This window comes from Macaca nemestrina, chromosome 1 (genome assembly GCF_043159975.1).
Source record: "Macaca nemestrina isolate mMacNem1 chromosome 1, mMacNem.hap1, whole genome shotgun sequence".
Taxonomy (NCBI): domain Eukaryota; kingdom Metazoa; phylum Chordata; class Mammalia; order Primates; family Cercopithecidae; genus Macaca; species Macaca nemestrina.
In genome coordinates, this window is record NC_092125.1 from 44,103,945 (window position 1) to 44,128,425 (window position 24,481).

Below are 24,481 nucleotides of genomic sequence, written 5' to 3' on the forward strand. Positions count from 1 at the left end.
CATCTTAATAGAAACAATCACCTCACTAACGCACACTGGCTATTTGCAGACTATGTATTAATTACTTGGATGTAATCTATAAACTTCTTAAATACCTAAGTCCTATCAGTGAGTAAAATTCAAAGTAAAAACTAAACAAATGTCAAATGCAACTTATAATGCAAGTCGGATACGGGATATTGGACTCACTTCTGCGACAGCTAGCTTCTCATTTGCTCCTCTCAAATCTTGAGTCATTGTATTGATAATCTGTTCTTGCTTTTGAGTCGTGGCAGTGAGTTTCTGATTTCTCTCATGAAGTGATGTTATTTCTCGACGATATCCTTCAACGTTATCTTGCAGCATTTCATAACTGGTATGAAAAAAGTAATTCTATAAGTAACCGAAATGATATCCTAGCTTAATTCCTTGAAGAAATTTCACAATAGCTTAACCCATTTCCCCAATTGCCCTGAGAATATTGTCTCTAATCCTAATGTAACATCATATATATTTCTGTTACATTGAGTTCTCTTTAGAAATAACTCCAGGAACAGTTTTTATATTTTATTTTCACACTGAAAACCTGTCACATTTGTCTTAACCTCAAACAGCATGCTTATGTAAAATTAAATGAGCACTGGCAACAAGTTGCACTTTTTTTTTCTAAATGGGAAAGGGGTTAATTTTATGATTCATGAAAAAGTGGCTTGTGTAATAAGGTAAAACCTTCATTCTTTTTTCCCAAATCCAAATGTAGTAGTCCAAGTTTTAAATAAACAAAGTATTTCATGCTAAATAACTTCCTAATTTTTTTTAAAAAACATCAATTATATTTAAAATAATGTCAATACAATATTGATAACACCAGACACCCACTACAATGCAGTATGCAAATTAAGATATTATACAAGGTTAGTGATGGATTTTTGCTAATCCTTTTTTCTTCTATAACCCTCAGTTTTATTTTCTTATGTGCTTGACAGCTTAGATAATGGCTGGCCAGAGCTAACACCACAAAAAAAGAAGGGCTTTAATTGGGGTTGCTGAACTATTAGATATATAGGGGTAACTGTCTGCAATATATCCTGTCTGCTATAAAACAGAAATGGTTTTATCACGTACTAAAAAAAAAAAATGCTGTCCTAACAAACTAAACTAACAAGTATTCAATGAATCTAATCACAAATAACCATGAAATATTTATTATTATTTCTTTGGATGTGACCAAGAAAATTAATTCTCCTAAAACTACGTGGCACTCGCTTCTCTTCTACCTAGAACAGAAAAGGTGGAATAAAATTTGCTCCCATTTCTCTCATTGTCTGGTGCATTTATAAAAGAATTAAGTCCTACTGAAACAGGTCCTTCAATCTTAGGAAGGGAAACTACCAACATTCCTCACATGAATTTCAACTTATTTCTATTTTATTTTATTTTTTTGGGACAGATTCTCACTCTCTTGCCCAGACTGTAGTGCAGTGGCCCGATCTCAGCTCACCGCAACCTCCGCCTCCTGGGCTCAAGTGATTCTCCTGCCTCAGCCTCCTGAGTAGCTGAGATTACAAGCATGCACCACTGCCGCTCAGCTAATTTTTGTATTTTTAGTAGAGACGGGGTTTCACCATATTGGCCAGGCTGGTCTTGAATTCCTGAGACAAATGATCCCCCTTCTTCGGCCTCCCAAAGTGTTGGGATTACAGGCATGCGCCGCCACGCCAGGCCTCAACTTATTAAACAAGCTAAACCCTTAGCACTGCCCAGAGAATCAATTAATATGAAAAAAATGAATTACCAGAGGTTCTCATTCTAGAAGACGGTTCACAAAAAAAGTAACGCTATTGCAAATTAGCTCTTGAATTTAAATGATTTGAATTGTAAAGCATACAATTTAGACTTAATTAATTTGAAACAAAAGAAAACTTACCGTTTCGAAGCAAAATCTAGCTGGGTAGAAATTTTGGTATTTTGTGATCGCAAATCTGTAACTTGTTCTTGAAGTTTCTCAAGCTGCTCATTTTGTATTTTTTCATTTTCTGCTTTTTCTTTTTTGTAGTTCTCAAAAATTTCCTGCAACTAAATATTGGAGATTATGAGAAGGTAACACTGTGTTCTCTAAAAACCTAACCCAGGGCAAAGGTGTGATCTTTACCTGTTTAAGGGCAGCCTTAGCCTCTATAGCCTCTGTTGATTCAATAACAGGTACTGGAGCAGGAGTGGAAACAGTCTGTGATGTACTTGGACGTTTTGGAGTTGATGCAAGAGAAATATCATCTAAGCTTGAAGCTTCAGGAAAGTAAAAAGACTAATAAAATGCTTTGTTGGCGTTCATGGATCAGTTTTAATCTAACAATTCTTTGCAAATACACTATTACCAAATAAACAAGCTACACTTATTGAAATGAAATAATAAAATTATAGGAGTTTTTAAATAAGGAATCCACTAAACAATGTATTAAGATTTTTTGATGATTATTAGAAATAACTCAGTATTTATGGGTTAAAACATAATCCACATTTATGTTTTATTAAAACATATTATCTGCTTTGGTCATCAAAACATAATCAAAATAAACACTGTAATTCATTGATTCTGAGATGCACCTTTTTCAACAACAGAAAGCATTTCTTCTTAGTAATAATACACAAAATAATGGTATGTTTTACAGTTGATGGAATGTTATAAGCAATCATACATGGTAGTCAAATTTGAACCTACCATCATTAGAGTAGCTATTGCTTATGTTGCAAAATTAATCCCTTAATGTACATTTCTAAATTATTCCTTTAAATAACTTTATAAAAACCTACCATGTAATGGAATGGCAACTCCTGTTGTTTGGGACAATAAAATACGGTACATATCACGCTGACGAACTATGGAATCAACAAGCTGCATTTGATGCTGTCGTGATTTGCGGAGTTGTTCTAGTTCAGTGAGGGCACTCTCAAGTTTGAGCTGAAGCTCAGTGATTCTGTAGAAAAAGTCGGCCTATTTCACAGGACTGAACTGAGAGTTAGCTGATTTTAATTTCCACTGTAATTAACCAAGCATCTTTGCCTACCATTAAGCATACCATTTTCGTCTCTCTCATCCTTTCTTTGATGCTGAGTATTTTATGAACTACTTTTTAAATCCCTACCACACAGGACTCAGGTATTTATACTTACCAATGCAATCTGAAAAATATGTTTGTAAAAATTAAATCAGTTCCACTCACTCCAAACTCTAGTCTTCTTGCTTTCTTAGCCATTCTTCCTTTTCTAGCATTATACATGTGTTTTGAAAAAATCTCTGATTAATTCTTATATAGGTTCTCCATGAAGCTGGTCTGCTCCCTGAAATCTAGGACAGGTCCTTCATCTCTATGCTCCCACAGATAGGCACTAACCACATTGAATGGAAATTGTCTACTTGCCTATCGTATTATCTATTTATTACATCTGTCTCACCCATAACCTGAGGTCCTGGAGTAGAAATTTTTTGTCTGGTATTGTTGCTCAATTCTTTCCTCTCTATATCACTATATCCCAAGTATCTAGCACTGTTAGGGACACATAGGAGATTTTTTTTTGCTGGCAACAGGGTCTTACTCTGTCGACCCACTTAGAGTGCAGTGCATGACCATGCTTCACTGCAGCCTAAACCTCCTGGGCTCAAGTGATCCTCCCACCTCAGCCTGCCACCTGAATAGCTGGGACTATAGACATGTGCCACCACACCCAGCTAATTTTTTACTTTTTTTGGAGAAACAGGGTCTCACTATGTTGTCCAGGCTGGTCTCGACCTCCTGGGTTCAAATGATACCCCATTCAGGCCTCCCAAAACGTTGGGATTACAGGCATGAGACACTGAGCCTAGCTGAAGTTTTCATAAATGTCTGCTCTACAAGCTGAGGTATTCGACTGCTTACTTGGATGAAGTTGTTTCTTGTTCTTCTCTTTCTCTGGTTTCCCCAAGCTCTCTAAGGGCCACTAACAGACGTTGATTTTGTTGTTGAAGCTCTTCAATATTTCTGTAAGATACTAGATGCTGTGATATTACCTCAGATGAACTACTTATATCAGCAGAGCTTACTTCCTCATCACGAATTACGTGGTTACCCCTTGCTTCTTCAAGTTCCATCAAAAGCACTCTAATCTAAAAACAAAGTTTTCATATGTTATAAAATAGTATTAGTTTCAATTCTGGAAAAGTTTAGAATGAAAGTTTTCAAATTAAAACATTACTTATAAAACCTTCAACTTGTATTGCCTCAAATTATCTTTAAAAACAAAGCATCCTTAGATATTAAAATCTAAACAATCAAATTTGAATAGAATAAAGTTACTTTTAAGTATATATTGAAGGATATTTATTAAAAAGTAGCCAAATTACAATTCCCAAAACATGGCTCCATTTTTGTAAAACAATGATCAAATAAAACCCACAGAGATATAAACATCTATTTTTTGTGTGTGTGCTTTTGTATATATAATAGGGAAGAGCATGAAAAATGGACATTTAAACAAAAAGCATATATATAATGTCATTCATGTGAAATTTTTACATTTGTGCGTTGTGTGGATATACACACACACACACACAAATTAGGGTAAAATATATGAATGAGACGTTAAATTTATTGATTTGCTTTTTAAAAAAGTGTCAGAGCAATGCATACAGTCCAATTTTATTTCAGTAAAGTCAAATAATTCTTACATATGTTTATATATGCTCATGTATATACATATACAGAGAAGGATGTGAAAAAAATATACAACAGTCTGTTAGCTACACTTTGGGACTTTGGAGGGTAGAGGGGTAGAAATTGGAGAAAGCTTTTATTTATCTTTGAATTATTTATTCATTTATTACAACCAACACATATAATTTAAAAATTTATCAAACATTTGAAAAAAGGGAGGGGCTATGAAAAGAAACAATAACGCTACAATTCTGCTTGAGTACTATTCCTAATTAATTAGAATTTCATACATGGTAGTTCTATCTTAGATACCTTCAGATTCAAAGATTAATGGGCAGTCAGGATTTTAAAAGTAAGAAAACAAACAAAACAAATTCTAACCTGTTGTGAAAGATCTTTTATTTGTATTTCCATTCTTTGATTATCTCTCTCCAGTACAGATGACTGCTTGTTGGCTTTATCAGTGTCCTCCTGCAATCGCTGAATCTCCTTTAAAATGTAAATTCAAGTTAAAATTTTGTACTTCCTTCTAGGATTCATACAAATAATCAAGACATGTAATACTCAAATACCACCAGTAATCAACTTATACACTAAATAAAATTCTATACCATATTGTAGCCACTAAAAAAGAAGTTCTGTATAAATTTGAACACATTATTTTTTTATTCAGACAATAACAAGCTTTAGGTAAAACCCTCACTTTCAACAGAGAGAAAAATTCAAGGAAGATCTAATTGGACCCAAGGGCTCTCTTGCAAACTACACTGCTAGTAAAAAAAAAAAAAGTCAATTATTCCCAGTCAGGCGGGACTGCTAGACTTCATTTGATGAAGAAGGAAAAAACCAGTTGATATAATAAAGTACTTGGATTTAAGCTGACTTCTAAAATATAACAGCAACAGAGATTTAATTTTGAAATAGGGATATAATTTATTTATATTCTTTTCCAACAAAAGGAAAACAATTTATCAGTTTAGAAGAGTAGATATAAATTCATTTAACTGAATTTCCTCCATAAAACTTCTTAAAGAAATCTTTACATTTCCCTCAGTAGTTAATAATTGTACCGTAAAGCAAAACATTCAGAGTATAACCTCTTTTTCAATCAATATCTCTTAAAAACAGAAAAAATCTTTATGAATTTCATTAACACTTTTAATAAGCAAAGGAGCTATAACAAAATAATGTATACAGAGACATGCCAAATTGTGAAATGGTATAAAAAAGGAGTTCTACTTATGGTCAAACAATATTATTATTTTTAGGCAGGCTATTACAACTGTCTGATAAAGAACGATTACGCAAAATAGGAGAGTTTTATTACACACAGATTATCTGAATTTGAAGAGCAGTCTTAGGAGATTTGGCTATTATTCTCTAGTTGAGAATCCTAAGGAAAACATACCAAATGCATTAAAAAAAGGTTAAAATGCTTTCATAATTTTATATAAAAATTGTGAAATAAATAAAAATTGCTAAATAAAGGTAGGACGTTTTGTGATTAGTAGTGTTTAATAACATAGTGAGAAGTTTCAAAATGTATTTACTGAAAATCATATTTAGATTTTTCTGACTCAATTACCTTAAGAAAAAAATACCTAGTAAATCGTTTCTCATTTGTATTGTTACCACAGCTAAATTTTAGGAATGGAACCAACCTTCATAGCTTGTTCAAGCTTAACAGATAAACTTGCTACAGCTTTCTGGGCACGTTCATATTCCTCACGTTGGCGTTTCAAAATTGGTGCTTTGGCTTCCACTTCTTTCACTATTTCATCTAGGTACTTATTAATTCTTTTGTTTTCTAGTTTCTCCAAAAGCAACTGATCCTGAGTTTCCACATAAGCATTATAGAGCTGAAAGTAGACGAGGGGTTGTTTCAAATCTAACCACAACAACACAAATATTTAGTCTATCTAGTTTTATGATAAACATTCTTTAACACTAACACAAAACGGCAATATTTATTATATGTTAGTTACACAGAACTAGGAACTAAAGAAAGTATTTCCTAGAATGATCCATTAATTTTAAGATGATTTTAAAAATAAGTTTTGGGAGAATTAAATTTCAAAGAGATTTGTATACCTTTGCTGAAGAAAAATAATTTAACAACATTTCATACCATTCTTACCTCAGTTAGTTTCATCCCAGGTTTCACTATCTTAGCTACAGCTGCTGCAGTAGGAGACATGGCTGCAAGTTCTTCTTCAGACAATATGGCTCCTGTGCCAACAAATATACATCTAGTATAATTTTGTAAAATTCCAAACTAAAAGTCATTAATAATTATTTCAAGATAAGTGACATGTACTGTACATTATATAGTGATTCCTATAAAAATTTTAAATATATGACATCAAAAAGTCATGTAACACATCTAATTCTAAAAATCACACAATAACCTGGGAATTTACAAGACTGTGTGTGATCAAATGGTATTTATATACTTGATTCTATAAAGATACAGAGTATTAATTTTAAAACAAATTCTATTAATATAACTTGATGGAGTTTCCTACATCACAGCATGACAAATACTATTAATGAAATTAAATGACTTTTATGTAGGAAAGCTGTAGTATTTCAAGTCACTAACAAGCATCTATTAGGCATACCTTTACGTTTTGTGGCAGAAAGAAGGTCATTTACATTCTCTAATTCCTTCTCCAATTTCCCTATTTTCTCGAGCATTTCTTTTTCCATTTGATCTTTGGATTGCTCCACCTCTAGAAGATGATCTTGTATTGCTTTGTTGGCTAAAAAACAATTTTAAAGACCAAATATTCAAATATACAGTTAAAATTTTAGTTTACAAAATGCAATAGATCAGTCACTTCTCTCCTGAGCAGATAATATTAAATTTCTAGAGAGGCTTCAGCTGACAGTATCTATTGAAAGTTCTTGCTCTACTTTTAATTTTGTAATTGTCTTGGCCTGGTGTTTCTCCTTTTGATGTCTCTTACCCACAATGAAAATAAGGAAACCCAAAGGGTAAAAAGTGGTTCTAGGCATATCTTTGATTTCGATTTTGATCTTTAATCCTAAGCAAAGGAAATTATTGGAAAAGACCATAAATATTGTACACTGAAAAAAGCAAAAATTTGAGGAAATAAAAGACTTTACAAAATGCAAATGATAACTTAAAGAGGATGTCTTATTTATAAACCAAGAGTACTCAAACATACTTAATCAGAGTAAATGTTTCAAAAAAGAAAACTTTCTGATTAGAAATCAGGAAATTATACAAGATTATTAGATGAAAAACGAACAAAACCCCCTGCTGTCTTGTATTTTCAAAAATACATAAACTTACTTTTGCTTAAGATATAATTCCGAATTTCCTAATCCAAAATTCTTTCTTCTGTACCTAATTTCATCCCAAATAAAGTCTAACACTTAAATCCAATAATCTATACAAAACAAGGGTAAAAAGAAAAAAGACTATAATAACAAAAATAATGTTCCCATAATCGAAAACACTTACCTTCACCAGCTTCTTTCAAAAGTTTGTGTAGTTCATCCACTGCCCGGGTTAGTTCATTGCTCTTTGCTTCTGAGTCATCAGCAGCACTCTAAAAGTTAATTTTAAAAAGTTACCTAACAGTCAACAATGCAACATTTAGATACTAACATGTGTGGTGGGATATTTACCTTGTACAAGTTAGAAAGTTTTATGTGTGCATTTAACTCATTGTGGAATTTCTCTTCCATACTGGCCTGTTGTTCCTTGGCCTGAAAAAATATAGCCCAATTATAGCAGTCTACTTTGAACTAAATTTAGAATGCTTATTAAATGACAAGATGAAAAATTCCATTTTTGTAAAGTCAGAGCTAAATCTAAAACACTCAAATTCAAATCGGTCTTCATGACAAAGATAAATTATGGATAAAATATTACTGATATTTTAAATTCAAAGTAAAATAATTAAACAAAAAAAATTAACCCATACTCATTTTTTACATAGTATTTTCGATATAACATATAATTGCTATTTCTGATTCTATTTTAGCCTAGCTACAGCATATGGAAGTAGTACTCTCACTGCTTTATGGACTCAAGGACAGATTAAAACATGACATCATTTTGTGAAATAACAGCTTCATAAGTTCTTTAATATTTTGTAAAAAAGACTTTTTAATGGTCATATATACCTCTTTTAATTTGGTCAACAGATCCTCCACATGCTTTTGAAGATGTTCATTTGATGTTTTTAAGCCATTCATTTGTTCTTCCAGTCTAGAAACCTAAAAACAAAACATAGAGCAGAGTTAAAGGATGTCATATCAATTGAAATTACTCTGACATGAGGTTTATGCTGCTAAGGAAAAGCTGAGTAACTCCCCGTCCCCACCTGAAAAAGCAATTCAAATGTGCATATTTAAGAAAACTAAGAATAACTGCTCACAGAACAATGTTTAGATTTAGCTCACAAAAACTTATCACCACTTCTTAAACAAACACATATTTTAGGAAAGATACAACAAAACACAGTAGATACTATCCAGATTCAACAATGAATCTTAAATTTTTTATGCAAATGCAATTGGTTGATTTCCTATGCCAAATGCTAATGCATTATTCACATTTAACCACTAATCTTACAACTAATCAGGTACACAATACTGAATACATATTTAATAAACTAACACACAAATGTAAGTTATACTCAACATGAAGAAAAACAATTTTACTAACTTACCTCCTCTTTTTTATTTTCAAGATTACATTTAAGCTCTAGAATCTCATTCCCTTTTTCTCTTCCAAGGGCCAGAAGTTCATCAGTTTTGGTTTTCAACTCTGTATTCAGCCATGTATTCTGACTATGCAGCAATTCCTTTTCTTGCTCCAAGCGTTTTTCTCGATACTAAAGAAATCCAAGAAAATAACATCTACAGTTAAAGAAGATATACGATTATTCAAAAGATTTTGTCTGTAGCTAAGGGACACAAGCAGAATTTTATTTCAAAACAGAAATAAAGTATTTGCATAGATCCTTAACTAGAAAACATTAAGAACTGTAACAAACTTAAATTTCAAACAAGCAAAACAGTTGAAATAGAATTGTCCTAATGCTTAATTTTCTGACATTAAAAACAAAACAAAATGCAGCTTTTAATTACTTTATTGCCTGTATTTGAAATTTAATTTAGGTGAGTTTTAATCAAAAGCTACAGTTTATGCATTAGGAATCATCTGTTACTTGCCTTAACAGAAACATCAGAAGCTTGAAGTTCATCCAATTTTAACTGAAGTTCACCCTTTGTTGTATTGCTTTCTTTAAGTTTTTCATTTAGACGTTTAACATCCTCTAGAATGGTGAAAAGAGAATTAAAAAATAATGACTAATTAACACTCAGGGGAACCAAATATCAAAAATATATTTCTAGGAATATAAATCTTTAATACAAAGTATGCACAGCTGGCCCCTGAATAACAGAGTATGGAACTGTGCAGATTCACTTCCACTCATATTTTCTTCAATAAATATATTGGACCTTTTTCACAAAAACTTACAACAATTTGAAAACCTCAGAGACCACAGACCAATCCAGGCAGCCCAGAAATGGAAACAAACTAAGAAAAAGCTACTGTAAGTGCATAAAATATATGTAGATATTAGTGTATTTTATCATTTACTACCATTAAGATATGCACAAATCTATGAAACAAACTTAAAAATTTTATCAAAAGTTATACCAACAGTACACAACCTCATTTGTAATCAACAGAAATATAAACAAATGTACAGATGCTTTATTAAACCATAACTGCATAAACTGTAATACATACTATATTATTGTAATACTTTCATAGCCACCTCCTGATATTCCTGCAGTAAGCGCAAGTGTTTTGAGTATCTGTATGGAATGCTGTGTGACTCTTAACGTGAGCAGTTTCTCTCTAGTAAATTGCATAATGCAGAAAACAGTAATCTTTTGAAGTTTTTGCATATTTGTCATTGTGTTTAGTGCAATACCATAAACCTTGAAACCTTTTGAAGTTTTTGCATATTTGTCATTGTGTTTAGTGCAATACCATAAACCTTGAAATCTTTTGAAGTTTTTGCATATTTGTCATCGTGTTTAGTGCAATACCATAAACCTTGAATAACAACACGGGTTCCATAAGAAGTGCCACAAGTGATGCTGGAAGTGCTTCTAAGAAGCAGAGAAATGTCATGACAATATTTTAAAGAGTTGAATTGCTTGATATGTACCATAGATTGAGGACTGCAGCTATGGTTACCCACCATTTCAAGACGAATGAATCCAGTATAAAGACCGTTGTTTTTTTGGAAAAAAAAAAAAAAAAAAGGGAGAAAATTCATAAAGCCATCACTGCAGCTACTCCAGCAAGCATAAAAAAGTGCATTTCTGCAAAATACCTTCCTATCTCATATTGAAAATGCAGCTTTTATGGGGTGCAGGATTGCTATCACATACCTATAGACTCTAATATGATTCGAGGTAAAACAATTATTATATGACAATTTAAAGCAAAAGGAAGGTGACAGATCTAAAGCTGGAGATTTTAATGCCGGCAAAGGATGGTTTGATAATTTTAGAAAGAGGTTTGACTTAAAGAAAAGTCAAGAAAACAGAAGCAGCACGTTCTGTCAACCAAGAAACAGCAGATGCTGTTAAGAAAATCATTGAGAAAGGTTATATCCCTGCACCAGGTTTTTAATGCAGATGGAAGTGTCCTATTCTGGAAAAAAAAAATGCCACGAAAGATATTTATTAGTAAGAAAGAGAAGGGAGTACCAGGATTAGGGCAGGAAGGGATAGGCTAACTCTACCACATTGCACAAATGCAGTCAGGTTTATGATAAGGACTGCCCTTATTTATAAAGCTGTTAACCCCAGGGCCCAAAGGAAAAAGATAAAAACCAGCTGCCTGTCTTTTGGTTACACAAGAAGAAGACCTGGACAGTGAGAGACGCCTTTCTCTGAACTGGTTCCACTCATGCTTTGTCCCTGAAGTCAGAAAGTACCTTGCCTTTTTTTTTTTTTTTTTTTTGGAGACAGAGTCTCACTCTATCCCCCAGGCTGGAGTGCAGTGGCATGATCTCCGCTCACCGCAACCTCTGCCTCCCTGGTTTACACAATTCTCACATGAGCCTCCTGAGTAGCTGGGACTACAGGCGAATACCACCATGCCCAGCTAATTTTTGTATTTTTAGTAGAGACGGGGTTTTGCCATGTTGGCCAGGCTGGTCTCGAACTCCTGACATCAGGTAAGCCACCTGCCTCGGCCTCCCAAAGTGCTGGGATTACAGGCATGAGCCACCGTGCCAGGGCAAGGGGCTACCTTTAAAGTTCTTTTGATTTTAGACACTGTCTCTGGCCCCAGAACCCAGGAGTTCAACATGGAAGGTGTCAAAGCAGTCTACTTGCTCCCAAACATGTTTCTAATTCAGCCTTTAGATCGGGGTCATAAGGACCTTTACGGCTCAGTAGAGATGACACCTTGTGGAAAAAAAATGTCAACACTGTGGAAGAGTACCCCAACAGAGAAAATACCATGAAAGTTTTAAAGGATAACACAATTGAAGAGGCCATCTCTGTTACAGAAAAAGTTATGAAAGCCATCAAGGTAATATAATAAATTCCTGTTGGAGGAAACCGTCCAGATGTTGTGCATGATGTCACAAAATTTATAACAGAGCCAATCAAGGGAATCATGAAAGAGATTGTGGATATGGCAAAAAAGGTGGGATGAAGGGTTTCAAGATATGGACCTTGGAGAAATCCAAGAGCTAACAGATACCATATCAGAGAAATTAACAGAAGATGACTGGATGGAAATGAGTGCTTCAAAACCAGTGCGAGACAATGAGGAAAAAGAACGTAGAACTAGCAGTGTCAGAAAACAAATCGATAACAGACTATCTGGCGGAAGGGTTCTGATTATCCAAGACTGCTTTTGATTTCTTTTATGACATAGACCGTTTTCTTATACGGGCACTGAAACTACAGCGAATGGTGGAAGGAAAGTTACATTCAGTGTGCCTCCCTCTCCTGCCTCCCGCTTCTACCTTTGGCACCTAAGCCAGCAAGACCAACCCCTATTCTTCAGCCTAGGTAAAGACAAGGAGGATGAAGATGGTTGTGATGATCCATTTCCATTTAATGAACAGTAAATGTATTTTCTCCTCCTTATGATTTTCTTAACATTTTTTTTCTCCACTTTATTGAAGCAGCACAGTAATACAGATCACAAACAAAACGTATGACAATCTGCTGTATATGCTATTGGTAAGTTATTTCTAGTTAACAGCAGTAGTTAAGTTTTTGGGGAGTCAAAAGTTACACATAAATTTTCAACTGGGGGGGGGTCAGCAGCCCTAACCACTGTGTTGTTTAAGGGTCAACTGTAGCTCTCCACTCCCTTATTTTAACTTGTTTCTGCCATAGTTAATCACAAATTCAATTTCTACAAATAGATGACAAAAAAAATTGAAATTTGTGTATCCAAACCTGTGAATTATCCAAGTTTCTTTATTTTAAATATAGTATCTTAAGTAAGTTAAATATTCAACATCAACCTTAATTTTCCTGATACATATCCGAAGAGCTATTAAAATTTTATAAATAACCATTAAGCTAAAAAGCAATGATAAATATAAAAATCTTCTACTCAATATAGAATATACATTTTTTTAAAACTACCTATTAAATATCTAGATTTTATGAATTCCTTTAATTGTAACTACCACTTGTTGATCAACACACTCAGCAAGTATTTTGAAGGAACTCTCGTGAGACTGGGAAAGTATACCTAACTAATGGAATATTATTGTATAATGACATAAATATCTGAGAATTCTTTCTTTTATAGAAATAAAAAGGTTTCAAAAACCACACACACACACACAAAAGGACCCCAAAAACTTCTTTTTTTTTTTTTTTAAACACAGAGTCTCGCTCTGTCGCCCAGGCTGGAGTGCAGTGACACAATCTTGGCTCACTGCAACCTCCACCTCCTGGGTTTCAGCAATTCTCTGCCTCAGCCTCCCAAGTAGCTGGGATTATAGATGCGTGCCACCATGACCAGCTAATTTTTGTTATTTTTAGTAGAGACAGGGTTTCACCATCATGGCCAAGCTGTTCTTGGACTTCTGACCTCATGATCCACCCGCCTCGGCCTCCCAAAGTGCTGGGATTACAGGCGTCAGCCACCATGCCCAGCCACCAAAGGAAACTTCTTACCATTAACTGCTTCAGAGTCAAGTTCACCTGACTACATCAGTTGTATTATATACTATAGTCTATGTTTATATATTTTATGTCCCTGTCTCCTTCAATTTGTTTATAAATAAAAGCTGAGTATAGGTTCTTATATTGCATGTTTATTATATAGCAAGGATGTCCATATGAAATGAAGAACAGTAGTTCAGTCTTTGCAAATGAACATTTAAAGTGCTTCCAATTTGATATTATGTATAGCATTATAGTAAAAATCTTTGCATGGAAAATTTGGTCCAAATTACTACTTCTTTGAGATGTTCTTCATTTCTTGCACTTTCTAGACACTTCTTTAAACACTTGATAATGATTTAAAGATAAATGAGTATGAGAAATAATAGGATATTACAACTCTATACTCAACCATAACAAAAAAATATTAGCAACAGAAATAGGCTGAGTATTAACTCCTAGCATTATCAGAAGAAAAATAAAGCAATGGAACTAAAAGCTAAAAGCACTTCTTCATACCTGTTGAGTATTCAAGTTCTTGAGATAGTCTCTCATTGGTTCTAATTAAGTCTCTTTTCTCAGCTTCTAATTCTTCTTTTGTTCTTGTGAATTGGCTCTGCCATATAAAGGAGTAATAAATAAGAAAATCAAGTAGAGCAATACAGGAAAGTGAACATAGAATTGTCACTTTAGTTAACATCAGCTGCAGTTTAAATGATTGGCTTTCTCTTATAATTTACACATCAAAAAATTAAAAATATCCATAATTCCAATGTTTCTATTTAAGTTTTGGATTTTTAAAACATTTTTACCAGGCTTATGAAAATTTTTCTCATATCTCTTTTAATCACAAGGAAATGTCCTAATAACTTAGAATATCACTGTATTTACACCTTAGTTCAAACTATTTTTCAAGAAAGATTTCTAAAAATTGAATTACTTAAAACTTTTAATATATTTTGTCAGCCGGGTGCAGTGGCTCATGCCTGTAATCACAGCACTTTGGGAAATCAAGCTGGGCGGATCATTTGAATCTAGGAGTTCAAGACCAGCTTGGGCAACATGGCAAAACCCCATCTCTACAAGTAGAAAAAAAAAAGCCAGGCATGGTGGCATGTGCCTGCAGTCCCACCTACTCAGGAAGCTGAGGTGGGATGATCATTTGAGGCCGGGAGGCGGAGGTTGCAGTGAGCCGAGACTGCATCACTGCACTCTAGCCTGAGTGACAGAGCGAGACCCTGTCTCAAAAACAAAAAACCAAAAAACTTGTCAAACTGCTTCCCAGCAAGACAATGGCAATTTATATGCCGTTGAGAAATACCAATCTCAAGCTACCTATGCCAGAACTGTAGGTTGCCTTTTAATATTCTTGTTTCCTGTGTAGGAGCTTTTTAATTTGATACAGCTCCATTTAATTCTTTTTGCAGCTTGAACTACTGATGTAATATCCAAACAATCATTATCAAGGCCAATGTCAAGAATCTTTCCCCTATGTTCACTTCTCTGAGTTTTATGGCTTAAGATCTTACATTTAGATCGTTCATCCATTTTGGCTCAACTTTGGTATATGATGCACAAACATCCAACATTCATTTCTTCAAATGTGGAAATCCAGTTTTCCCAACACCATTAATGAGGAGACAATCCCGTCTCCTTTGTATCTTCTTGGCACCCTTGTTGAAATTAGTTGACCATACGTTTGGATTGATTTCTGGGCTCTCTATTCCATTGGTCATGTTTCTGTTTTTATGTCAGTACTGTACTATTTGGATTACTATAGTTTTATAACAGTTTTCTAAATCATGAAGTATGATGCCTCCAACTTTGTTTTTCTTGCTCAATATTGCTTTGGTTATTCAGGATTTTTTAACTGATTCCATCAGAAGTTTAGATTTTTTTCTCTATTTCTGTGAAGAGTGCCACTGGAATTCTGACAGGATTGGGCTGAATCTTTATACCACTTTATATAGTGTGGACATTATAGCAATATGAATTCTTCTTAACTATGAGTATGGGATATCTTTCCAATTATTTGCATCTTCAATTTCTTTCATCAATGTTATATCATTTTTAGTATACGAATCTTTCACCTCTCAGGTTAAATTTATTCCTAAGTTGTTTTTTGGTTTTTGGATGGTACCCTAATGAAATTGCTGTCTCGATTTCTTTTTCAGCTAGGTCATTATTTGTGTATAGAAATGCTACAAGATTTTTTAATATTGATTTTGTATCCTGCAACTGTATAAATTTACTTATTAGCTCTGACAGGTTTTTGTGGAATCTTTTGAGGTTTTCTACATATAGGATCATATAATCTATAAGTAGAGATAATTTTATTTCTTCCTTTCCAATCTGGGTGCATTTTATTTCCTTGTCTGATTGCTCTCGCTGGTACTTCCAGTACTATACTGAATACAAATGGCGAGTGGGCATCCCGGCCTTCCATTGGATCTTAGTGAAAAAGTTTTCAGTTTCTTTTTTTCAGCCATCAAGCAGTTAAATAATTTCTATTACTTTTTAAGTTGCTTCATGGATTTTTTTCCTGCAAAATTTTATGTGACTGTGTGCACACTATTTTCTTGGGCTACAGATCCATAGCTTTTATAAGATTTATAAAGATTTTGTGACAGTTCTGCTTTCTTTCCAAAAGATTAAGAACCTCCGTATTGGGTTTTATTTCTGGACTGCCTTTTATTCTCTGTACTGATTCTTATATCAGCATTGTAATGTTTTAATAACCATAGCTTTATAAAACATTTGAATATGTGGCTATGCAAGTATTTTTAAACTGATACTTCCTTTTTTAGAAGCATCCTAGCTACACTATGCTTTTTTTTCCCCAATCATCTTTAGAACTACATTAACAAGTTTCTGGCTATCTGACTTGGATTTAAGAGTCAAAATGTATTACCAACACATTAATTTGGAAACCATTTCCATCCAGAAATTTGTAATATCTTCATTTATAAAGGTATATTCTCACAGTTTTCAGAAAAGTATTTGAGTTTTATTGGGTATTGAGTTTTTCTTCATATAAATACATTTCTTACAAAGCCTTTCTAGGCATATTACGAGGCTTTTTTGCTCCTATTCAGATTTTGGAAGTAAATTTTTTTTTTCCCTTCAGAAATTTGAAGAAATTATCTTTTAACAGCAAATAAAATGTAAATTTTAAAAAAGCAATGGCAAAAGTATAAAGTTGTATCTGGCTAAAAAATAACTGCATGTGACCACTTTAACAAATTTGTCAGCAATCCCTGGGATCATATTCAAACTGTTATTCTTACAAAACTACCCTAAAGAAATGATTACCAATGTGGATTCACCCAAATCCCCAACTGTATCACATCTGGTGTAATACCTGGACTACAGTAAGCATTCAACAGATAATTTCTGTTGAGTAAAAGAAATGTCCAATCTATCAATAAAACATATATCCAATTAAGGAATTTATATATACTTATTTTTGTCGGTAGCTTCTCCTAAGACGACATCAGTTACATCTTCCCATGGACTAATAACTAATAAACAATCAGAATAGAATGTCTCTTCAAGTAACACATCTACAATGAGCTTATTCAAAGAAATATCTCTTACCTGAATGGCAATATTGCGATCCTGAGCAATTTCAAGTTCTTTGTTTTTCTCAGTTAGTGCCTTCAGCTGATTGCCTGGATAAAAGGAATTTTTTATGAATACATACACATTTGCTTAAAACTTGCAATGAGTATTTTTATGCAACTGCCAACCTTACACATTTTAAAAATGAAAAAACAGAAGCCCAGAAGGACTGCATGCACATCACATTTCAAATTCATGAATACATTCAAAATTTACTGTGTTCTAGACCAAAATTTTAAATATGCTATCCTGTCTCCAAATCAAATGTATAATAATCCTAGCCAACATTTATGGGGAAAGTCATATGCAATTAGTAATTCCTTTATTTTTCAATGCCATCTTCTAAGTCAACATATATCATAAGAAACAGTGACCTGTATTTAGCAACAAGAAAATGCAGTTAAAAAGATAGGATCAAGAGAGAAAATAGCATTTAAACTATATAACATGTATATACAACAAATCACAATAATGAATATTTGCAATTCCTATCGTGTTTATCACTCTACATACAGCCTTTAAAGAAAAAAAATATTATGCTTGATAACACACTTATCAATTTCTCAATTGCCACTCAAAATGGGCTCTTTTCCCTTACACACAGTTTCTCTTCTAAACATAGGCTAACTAGAAAAAATATAATTTTTGAAATTTTTCCAAAAATATACATTGTGAAACTGTATTTCACTAAAATACATATGCTGGTAATTTAATAAGCAAATACATTATAATTAATTCTAATCTTAACTACTATTTAAAGAGGACCCCATTAAATGGGTCTAAATTTTCTATTTTGTTTTAACATTATTTACTGCTTTCCAGACTTACTGATCCACAGTACATAAACACACACACACATATTAACTGTATACCACAGGAAGGTATCTGATGTATCTGTAGGTTCCTCCCTTTTTCTCTTCTCCCAGATCTCATAAAAGCTGTCTTCACAATCATTTTTCTGAAATTCCTCGGCACTACTACCAAACAGATCTTCCTATTATGCCTAGGCAAAACTACATAGATAATGAACCAGATCTAGCTATATATGCTCCATCACACATGTATGCATATACATTATGTTTTTAAAATGAGGTGTACCAAAAGTAGCTGAAAAAAGTTATAACCTAAATAGTTGATGGTCATGAACCCATTAAGAAAGAAAGTTGCAATTTTAATCATTCCTTTGATTATGAACTTCCTGTGTTCCTTCTCCAACAATCACATTAAAACTGAACTATATTAAATATCATTTAATTATGCCAGCCAGGGACGGTGGCAATCCCAGCACTTTGGGAGGCCGAGGCGGGAGTATCACTCGAGGCCAGGAGTTCAAGACCAGCCTGGCCAACATGGCAAACCACTCTATCTACTAAAAATGCAAAAATTAGCTGGACCTGGTGGTACATGCCTGTAATCCCCGCTACTCAGGAGGCTGAGGCACAAGAATCTTCTGAACCCGTGAGGCAGAGGTTGCAGAGAGCCAAGATCGCACCACTGCACTCTGGCCTGGGCAACAGAGTGAGACTCTGTCTCCAAAAATAAAAATAAAAAAAAATTAATTATGCCTCTATAGAGATTTTTCCTAATGTTCTGACGTTTGCTTTCTTGAATCAGAAGTAGTCTACAGCCAGACCACCCTGAGGCACCCAATCTTGTCTGATCTCGGAAGCTAAACAGGGTCGGGCCTGGTTAGAACTTGGATGGTAGAAGCAAAGCACAGGACATATCATCCTCCTAAGAAATGTCAGGATCTTTAACATCTTGTGGGGAAAAGAGAGATCAGACTGTTACTGTGTATATATAGAAAGAAGTAGACATAAGAGACTCCATTTTGTTCTATATTTGTGATGCTGTTAATCTGTGAACCTACCCCCAACCTTGTCCTTGCAAGAGACTGTGCTGTGGGGGCTCAAGGTTTAAAGGATTTGGGGCTGTGCAGGGTGTGCTTTGTTAAACAAGTGCCTGAAGGCAGTATGCTTGTGAAAAGTCATCACCATTCTCTTAATCTCAAGTACCCAGGGACACATACACTGCAGGTTGCAGGGACCTCTGCCTAGGAAAGCTAGGTATTGTCCAAGGTTTCTCCCCATGTGATAGTCTGAAGTACGGCCTCGTGGGAAGGGAAAGACCTGATCATCCCCCAGTCTGTCACCCATGAAGGGTATGTGCTAAGGAGGAAAGAAGAGGAAAGAAGTATAAGAGGAAAGAAGTATAAGAGGAAAGAAGGCCTCTTGGCAGTTAAGATAAACAAAAGCATCTGTCTCCTGCCAGTCCCTGGGCAATGGAACACCCTGGGCAATGGAACATCTCGGTGTAAAACCCTATTGTATGTTCTGTTTATTGAGAAAGGAGAAAACCGCCTTAGGGCTGAAGGTGGGACGTGCTAGCAGCAATGCTGCTCTTTATGCACTAAAAAGGTTTATGGAGACGTCTGCGTATGTATATCAAGGCACAGCACTTTTCCTTAAACTTATTCATGTCACAGAGATCTTTATTCATATGTCTTACTGCTGGCGTGGGTCCTCTGTATGGTGAGCAGGGTCCCCTGGGCCCACTTTTTCTTCTCTATACTTTGTCTCTGTGTCTCATTTCTTTTCTTAAGTCTCTCGTTCCACCTAAGGAGAAAGGCCCACAGGTGTGGAGGGGCAGGCCACCCCTTCAAACATCTTGTGAGGTTTCTAAAACTTAATGATGTAAGAAAACTAAGAAAGAGATTAGCTATCAATCTTTTATAGGAACTAGGCCTTAAAGGGGAAATATCCTGAGATTCACAGATATTTATAAAAATTATTTAAAAAGTTAAAACATAAATATAATGAAATCAATAGGCTTTGATTCTTCAACATAAAAACAAGCTACTCTCTACTTCTTTAGTTGCATAACGCTTCCACCTTTTAAAAAATATTTCAAGAACTCTTATTTGATTTACAAAGCTGTCTAAGTAGACAGGTATGTGGGTCTAGCCATTTTATAAACAATAATCAGATACTGTTAAGATTTACATGTGGCAAAAGCGTTTTTAATAGCAAAATCAGAATAAGAATCCAGGCCTCCCGTCCATTAAGTTCTGTGTTCTTACAAAATCTTTACTACTAAGTGAAAAATCAAAATATCACCATAATAAAAACCAATGATGCTTAATCAATATCTTCATATTTAGTAAGTAAATGTTTCCCAAGTATATAAAGGAGTCTCTGAAGATTTCAATACTCCAAGAATACTTACAAAGACGAACTAAATACTTACTGAGTTTCTCTAGCTCAAGCCGCAAGCTTTGACACTCCCGGGTTTCATTCACAAGTCTCTCCTGACTGTGAGACAATCTCTTTTCTATTTCAAAATACTGTTGTTCTACAGCAGACAAGCAAAAAACAACAAAATCAAACACATGTACATACATTGTCAATACTGTTATTTATTTCTAATAACCTCAAATTTAAAATTTAAGGTATAGTACTAGAATTGCACTTCACGTAACAGAATCTGAGTAAAGATAAATAGACTGAGCACTGAAAAGGACTTAGAGTATTTCCAAATGACTTACATGACAAAAAATTAAAATAAAAATAAGGCCTAAAAGGGACTTTACAAATGAATGTCTTTAAGGCAGGTAACATGTCTCATTTATCTTAGTATTTTCTCCAGACATCAGTAAACTGCTTACCATGAAGTATTTATTAAACGAGAAAAAATTTAGACAAAAAAAAATTGCTTTGTTTTAAAAGGCTTCTTTTATAGTAGTCAAGATATTACCTGAAAGCATAAAACTACTAAATTTACGTAAATGTGTAAACTTCCCAAGGGAAGGGATTGAATATCGTGCTCAGCATAGTATCAGGAACATGTAAGACACTCAATATTTACGGTGCAAATTAATATATAGAATGCAACGTACTACTCAGCTCTGAGATCAGAGAACTAATTTTCAAAGTCAATTCTGCTTGACAGTTACACTTATTTTTACTTTTTTTTTTTTTTTTTTTGAGACGGAGTCTCCCTCTGCAGCCCAGGCTGGAGTGCAGTGGCTGGATCTCAGCTCACTGCAAGCTCCGCCTCTCGGGTTCACGCTGTTCCCCTGCCTCAGCCTCCCGAATAGCAGGGACAACAGGCGCCCGCCACCACCTACAGCTAATTTTTTTTTTTTTTTTCTTTTGTATTTTTAGTAGAGACAGGGTTTCACCGTGTTAGCCAGGATGGTCTCGATCTCCTGACCTCGTGATCCGCCTGCCTCGGCTTCCCAAAGTGCTGGGATTACAGGTGTGAGCCAATGCGCCCAGCAGACAGTTACACTTTTTTTGAAGTAAAAACTTGTTCAGAATTTCCAGTCAACTTAGCAAGAACAGCATTAACTTCCCCAAACAAATGGTAAACCAAAACACATTATCAGTAAGTTTGTATTTTACTAATGGTAATTACTATATTCTTCATATTTTTTCAAGGATGTTCAAGCCATTATTGTCAGTAACTTTCTTACTTAAAGGCCTACTTTAGGTAATTACAAGAAAATTTTAATGTTTTCTATCAAACTCCAACTTTTTGAGAGAAATCAGATACATTAAATTTATGTACTGCACGTTCACTGTGTTTCCAGCGCTCTTATGCACCTAATATTCATTTTCGTAAACATCTAATTCATTCTGGGGCCACGGGACGACGCACACACTAAGAACAAGTGCACAGAGTGGTCAATTTGGCAAAGGCCTAGAATGCAGGTGACTAGAAAATAGGGCGGAGCCACTACCAGTTGAAGTGCAACAAAACATACAAGGTACTCCAGGCTCAGAGAGATGGGTTAGCAGACTCCAGCCAAGTCTGTTTCCCGTTTGTCGGACGAAGAGAAATAAGAGTCCCTATATGAGCCTACCCTAACGACAAAGAAAATGGTACTAAACTTAGATTCAGATTTTATTTTTCAAAGGCTTCTTATCAAACTGTAAGGAGCAGGAAAGCGAAGGCTCAAGATATCCAAAGAGCCCAGGAAGTGAGGTTAACAGCGTGGTACCCAGTGCCAACTTGATAGGGGGGAAGACCAGACCCAAAGGGCGAGAGTCAAGCTCATAACCAAGTGCGGAAAGAGCATCTCACTTACCGCTCTCCACCTTAAATTTCTCGTGCCGCCCCTTCAGGCCATCGATCTCGGATTGCTGATCAGCAAGGAACTTTTCAAGTTTGTTCTGGACAGACTTGGGCAGCTTGTTCAGCTCTGTGCGCTCCAGGACTTGCTGCAACACCGCCGCCATGTCGGTGGGGCCAGGGGCCCCAGTGGCAGCGGCTGACGGGGTAGAAGCAGAGAAGAAAGGCGAAGACCAGGAGGACCCAGACGCCTGGGCCGCCGCCTCTACCACCTCGCTCGGTGGCTCGCGCGCGCCCGCCCGCCGGAGACTCCCGCGGCGGGACCCTGGGAAATCGAGTCCAGCCTAAGCGGCGGCGCTTCAGCAACAGCACCTCACCGCCCGCGACCGAAGTGCGCGCGCAGCCGTTGGAAGCTACGCACCCTGGGAACCCGACCTCAGCTGCTACCCCGATCCTATTGCGCACTCAATTTTCCGGCTTCCAGCTCCACCCACTTCAGGCCTTGTAGGCCTCTGGGAAATGTAGTGTTTTTCTCATTCCCTTCCGCGAGCCCAATCCCGCACCGCCCTTTCAGTTTCCGTTTTTCTCCCCGCCCCCCTGGCTCTCCTATCTCTGCTCCGTAACCGCTGTCCGCACGGTGGCGCCACATACGTACTCGTCACCCCATGGCCCTCCCTGAAGAGCTGGTGACCTTACCATCAAAGCCCCGGGATGCCATGGATCGTCCTCTTTGGCGGCTTCTGGACACTGAGCCACTAGAGGGCATCGGTCCCGGTAGGGGCGGACGGCAGGCTCCAGGCTACCGCCACGCTCTCTATGGCGCCCAGAAGGGGGCGGGGTGGCGACCGCAGTCGCTTTGGCTGAGGCTCTGCGGTGAAGGGAGGGGGGCGTTTTACGTCATCAATCTGCGCCACCTGACTCCCAAGACCCTAGCTTTGGAGTGGGAAGTGAGGTGTGGGAAGTAGGTCGCTTTTTGATGAATTAAGTGGCAGTGAATTGAGACCGGAGGGAATCTGGCCCCTAGAGGCTGGTACTTGCGCCCCCAAACCCCATCTCCAGCAGACAGACTGTCCGAGGTAATTGTCGGCCACGAGTGCACATTCTGAAAACAGGTAAGTCAGCCTAAATGTAGTGTATGTGTGTGTGTGTGCGCGCGTGCGTGTGCACTAGAGCACACAGCTCCCTTTTCAAGAGAAAAAGGAAGGGACAGAGTGTTGGAAACATATGGACAGTCACTCCGGCACACACTTCTGACGAACTTACCTTGTGTGAAACGGCGTACCTAAATGGTTTTTGGCGGTGGAGAGGTGGTACTGAGTGATACAGTACCCGGGAATTTAAGGACCCGGGTTAATTCTTCAGGAGGAGAATTAAAAGAAACCGTTAGCACTTTGAGTGTAGCCTGTGTTTTAAATTTTTCGTTGCAGAAATTGCTACCTAACATTATATTGTTTTTAAAATTGAAAACTGTTATAACTGAAGTTTTTAAACACAGTGTTAATTGCTACAGTAATAGAACTTGCATGTTTCCAGATCATAATTCTGTAATTTTAAAGCTCAATCCGTAGATTGCTTCGTGTTTAATTACTCTTCAGAAAGAATTTATTAAATTATTCATTGTAAATAATGCATTCCCAATGTCTTCTCTCTGCAGTTCCCACAGTCGTGGGCCTTCTGTGAATTGGAGATTTATTTCTTATATGAAATTTATTCTTTTTCTCTAGTTCCTACTTTTGAATCATGTTGTGAAGCCATCTAAGAAATATAAATGGAAGCATTTTGTGATATTTTGTAATAACTAAGGAAAAATAAATCAGCAGCGGAGCTTAAGGTTGATTTTTCCCCCAAAATACTTTTTAGATAAGCACTGTAATTAAAGTTGCTGGTATATGAAGTATTATGCTATGTCCTAA

At 35.8% G+C, this 24,481-nt stretch overlaps 2 protein-coding genes across 7 annotated transcripts in view; one reads left to right on the forward strand and one right to left on the reverse strand.

The window, feature by feature from the left end:
- LOC105484598 (translocated promoter region, nuclear basket protein) overlaps nt 1–23,403 on the reverse strand; it is a 62,537-nt gene extending 39,134 nt beyond the window's left edge. Inside the window, exons 1-19 of one of the 3 annotated variants that reach the window (XR_989070.3) lie at nt 23,265–23,398; nt 22,585–22,893; nt 20,742–20,846; nt 17,472–17,545; nt 14,394–14,490; nt 9,879–9,982; nt 9,374–9,538; nt 8,826–8,918; nt 8,325–8,405; nt 8,158–8,245; nt 7,289–7,429; nt 6,805–6,896; nt 6,329–6,526; nt 5,049–5,156; nt 3,894–4,120; nt 2,791–2,954; nt 2,132–2,265; nt 1,907–2,055; nt 190–352 (exon numbers count right to left, since the gene is read on the reverse strand). Coding sequence is in view for 2 of the 3 variants with exons in the window: in XM_011746409.3 (XP_011744711.2) it covers nt 190–352; nt 1,907–2,055; nt 2,132–2,265; nt 2,791–2,954; nt 3,894–4,120; nt 5,049–5,156; nt 6,329–6,526; nt 6,805–6,896; nt 7,289–7,429; nt 8,158–8,245; nt 8,325–8,405; nt 8,826–8,918; nt 9,374–9,538; nt 9,879–9,982; nt 14,394–14,490; nt 17,472–17,545; nt 20,742–20,846; nt 22,585–22,893; nt 23,265–23,334 (2,562 nt within the window). In the remaining variant the exon portion in view is untranslated. Of the gene's footprint in view, nt 1–189; nt 353–1,906; nt 2,056–2,131; nt 2,266–2,790; nt 2,955–3,893; nt 4,121–5,048; nt 5,157–6,328; nt 6,527–6,804; nt 6,897–7,288; nt 7,430–8,157; nt 8,246–8,324; nt 8,406–8,825; nt 8,919–9,373; nt 9,539–9,878; nt 9,983–14,393; nt 14,491–17,471; nt 17,546–20,741; nt 20,847–22,584; nt 22,894–23,264 lie in introns of all 3 variants that reach the window. The other 2 variants (XM_011746409.3, XM_011746410.3) reach the window with 2 other exon arrangements.
- Nucleotides 23,404–23,452: 49 nt separating this feature from the next.
- ODR4 (odr-4 GPCR localization factor homolog) overlaps nt 23,453–24,481 on the forward strand; it is a 42,439-nt gene continuing 41,410 nt past the window's right edge. Inside the window, exon 1 of one of the 4 annotated variants that reach the window (XR_011612118.1) lies at nt 23,453–23,680. The gene's annotated coding sequence lies outside the window, so the exon portion shown is untranslated. The remainder of the gene's footprint in view (nt 23,681–24,481) is intronic. The other 3 variants (XR_011612119.1, XM_071077291.1, XM_071077284.1) reach the window with 3 other exon arrangements.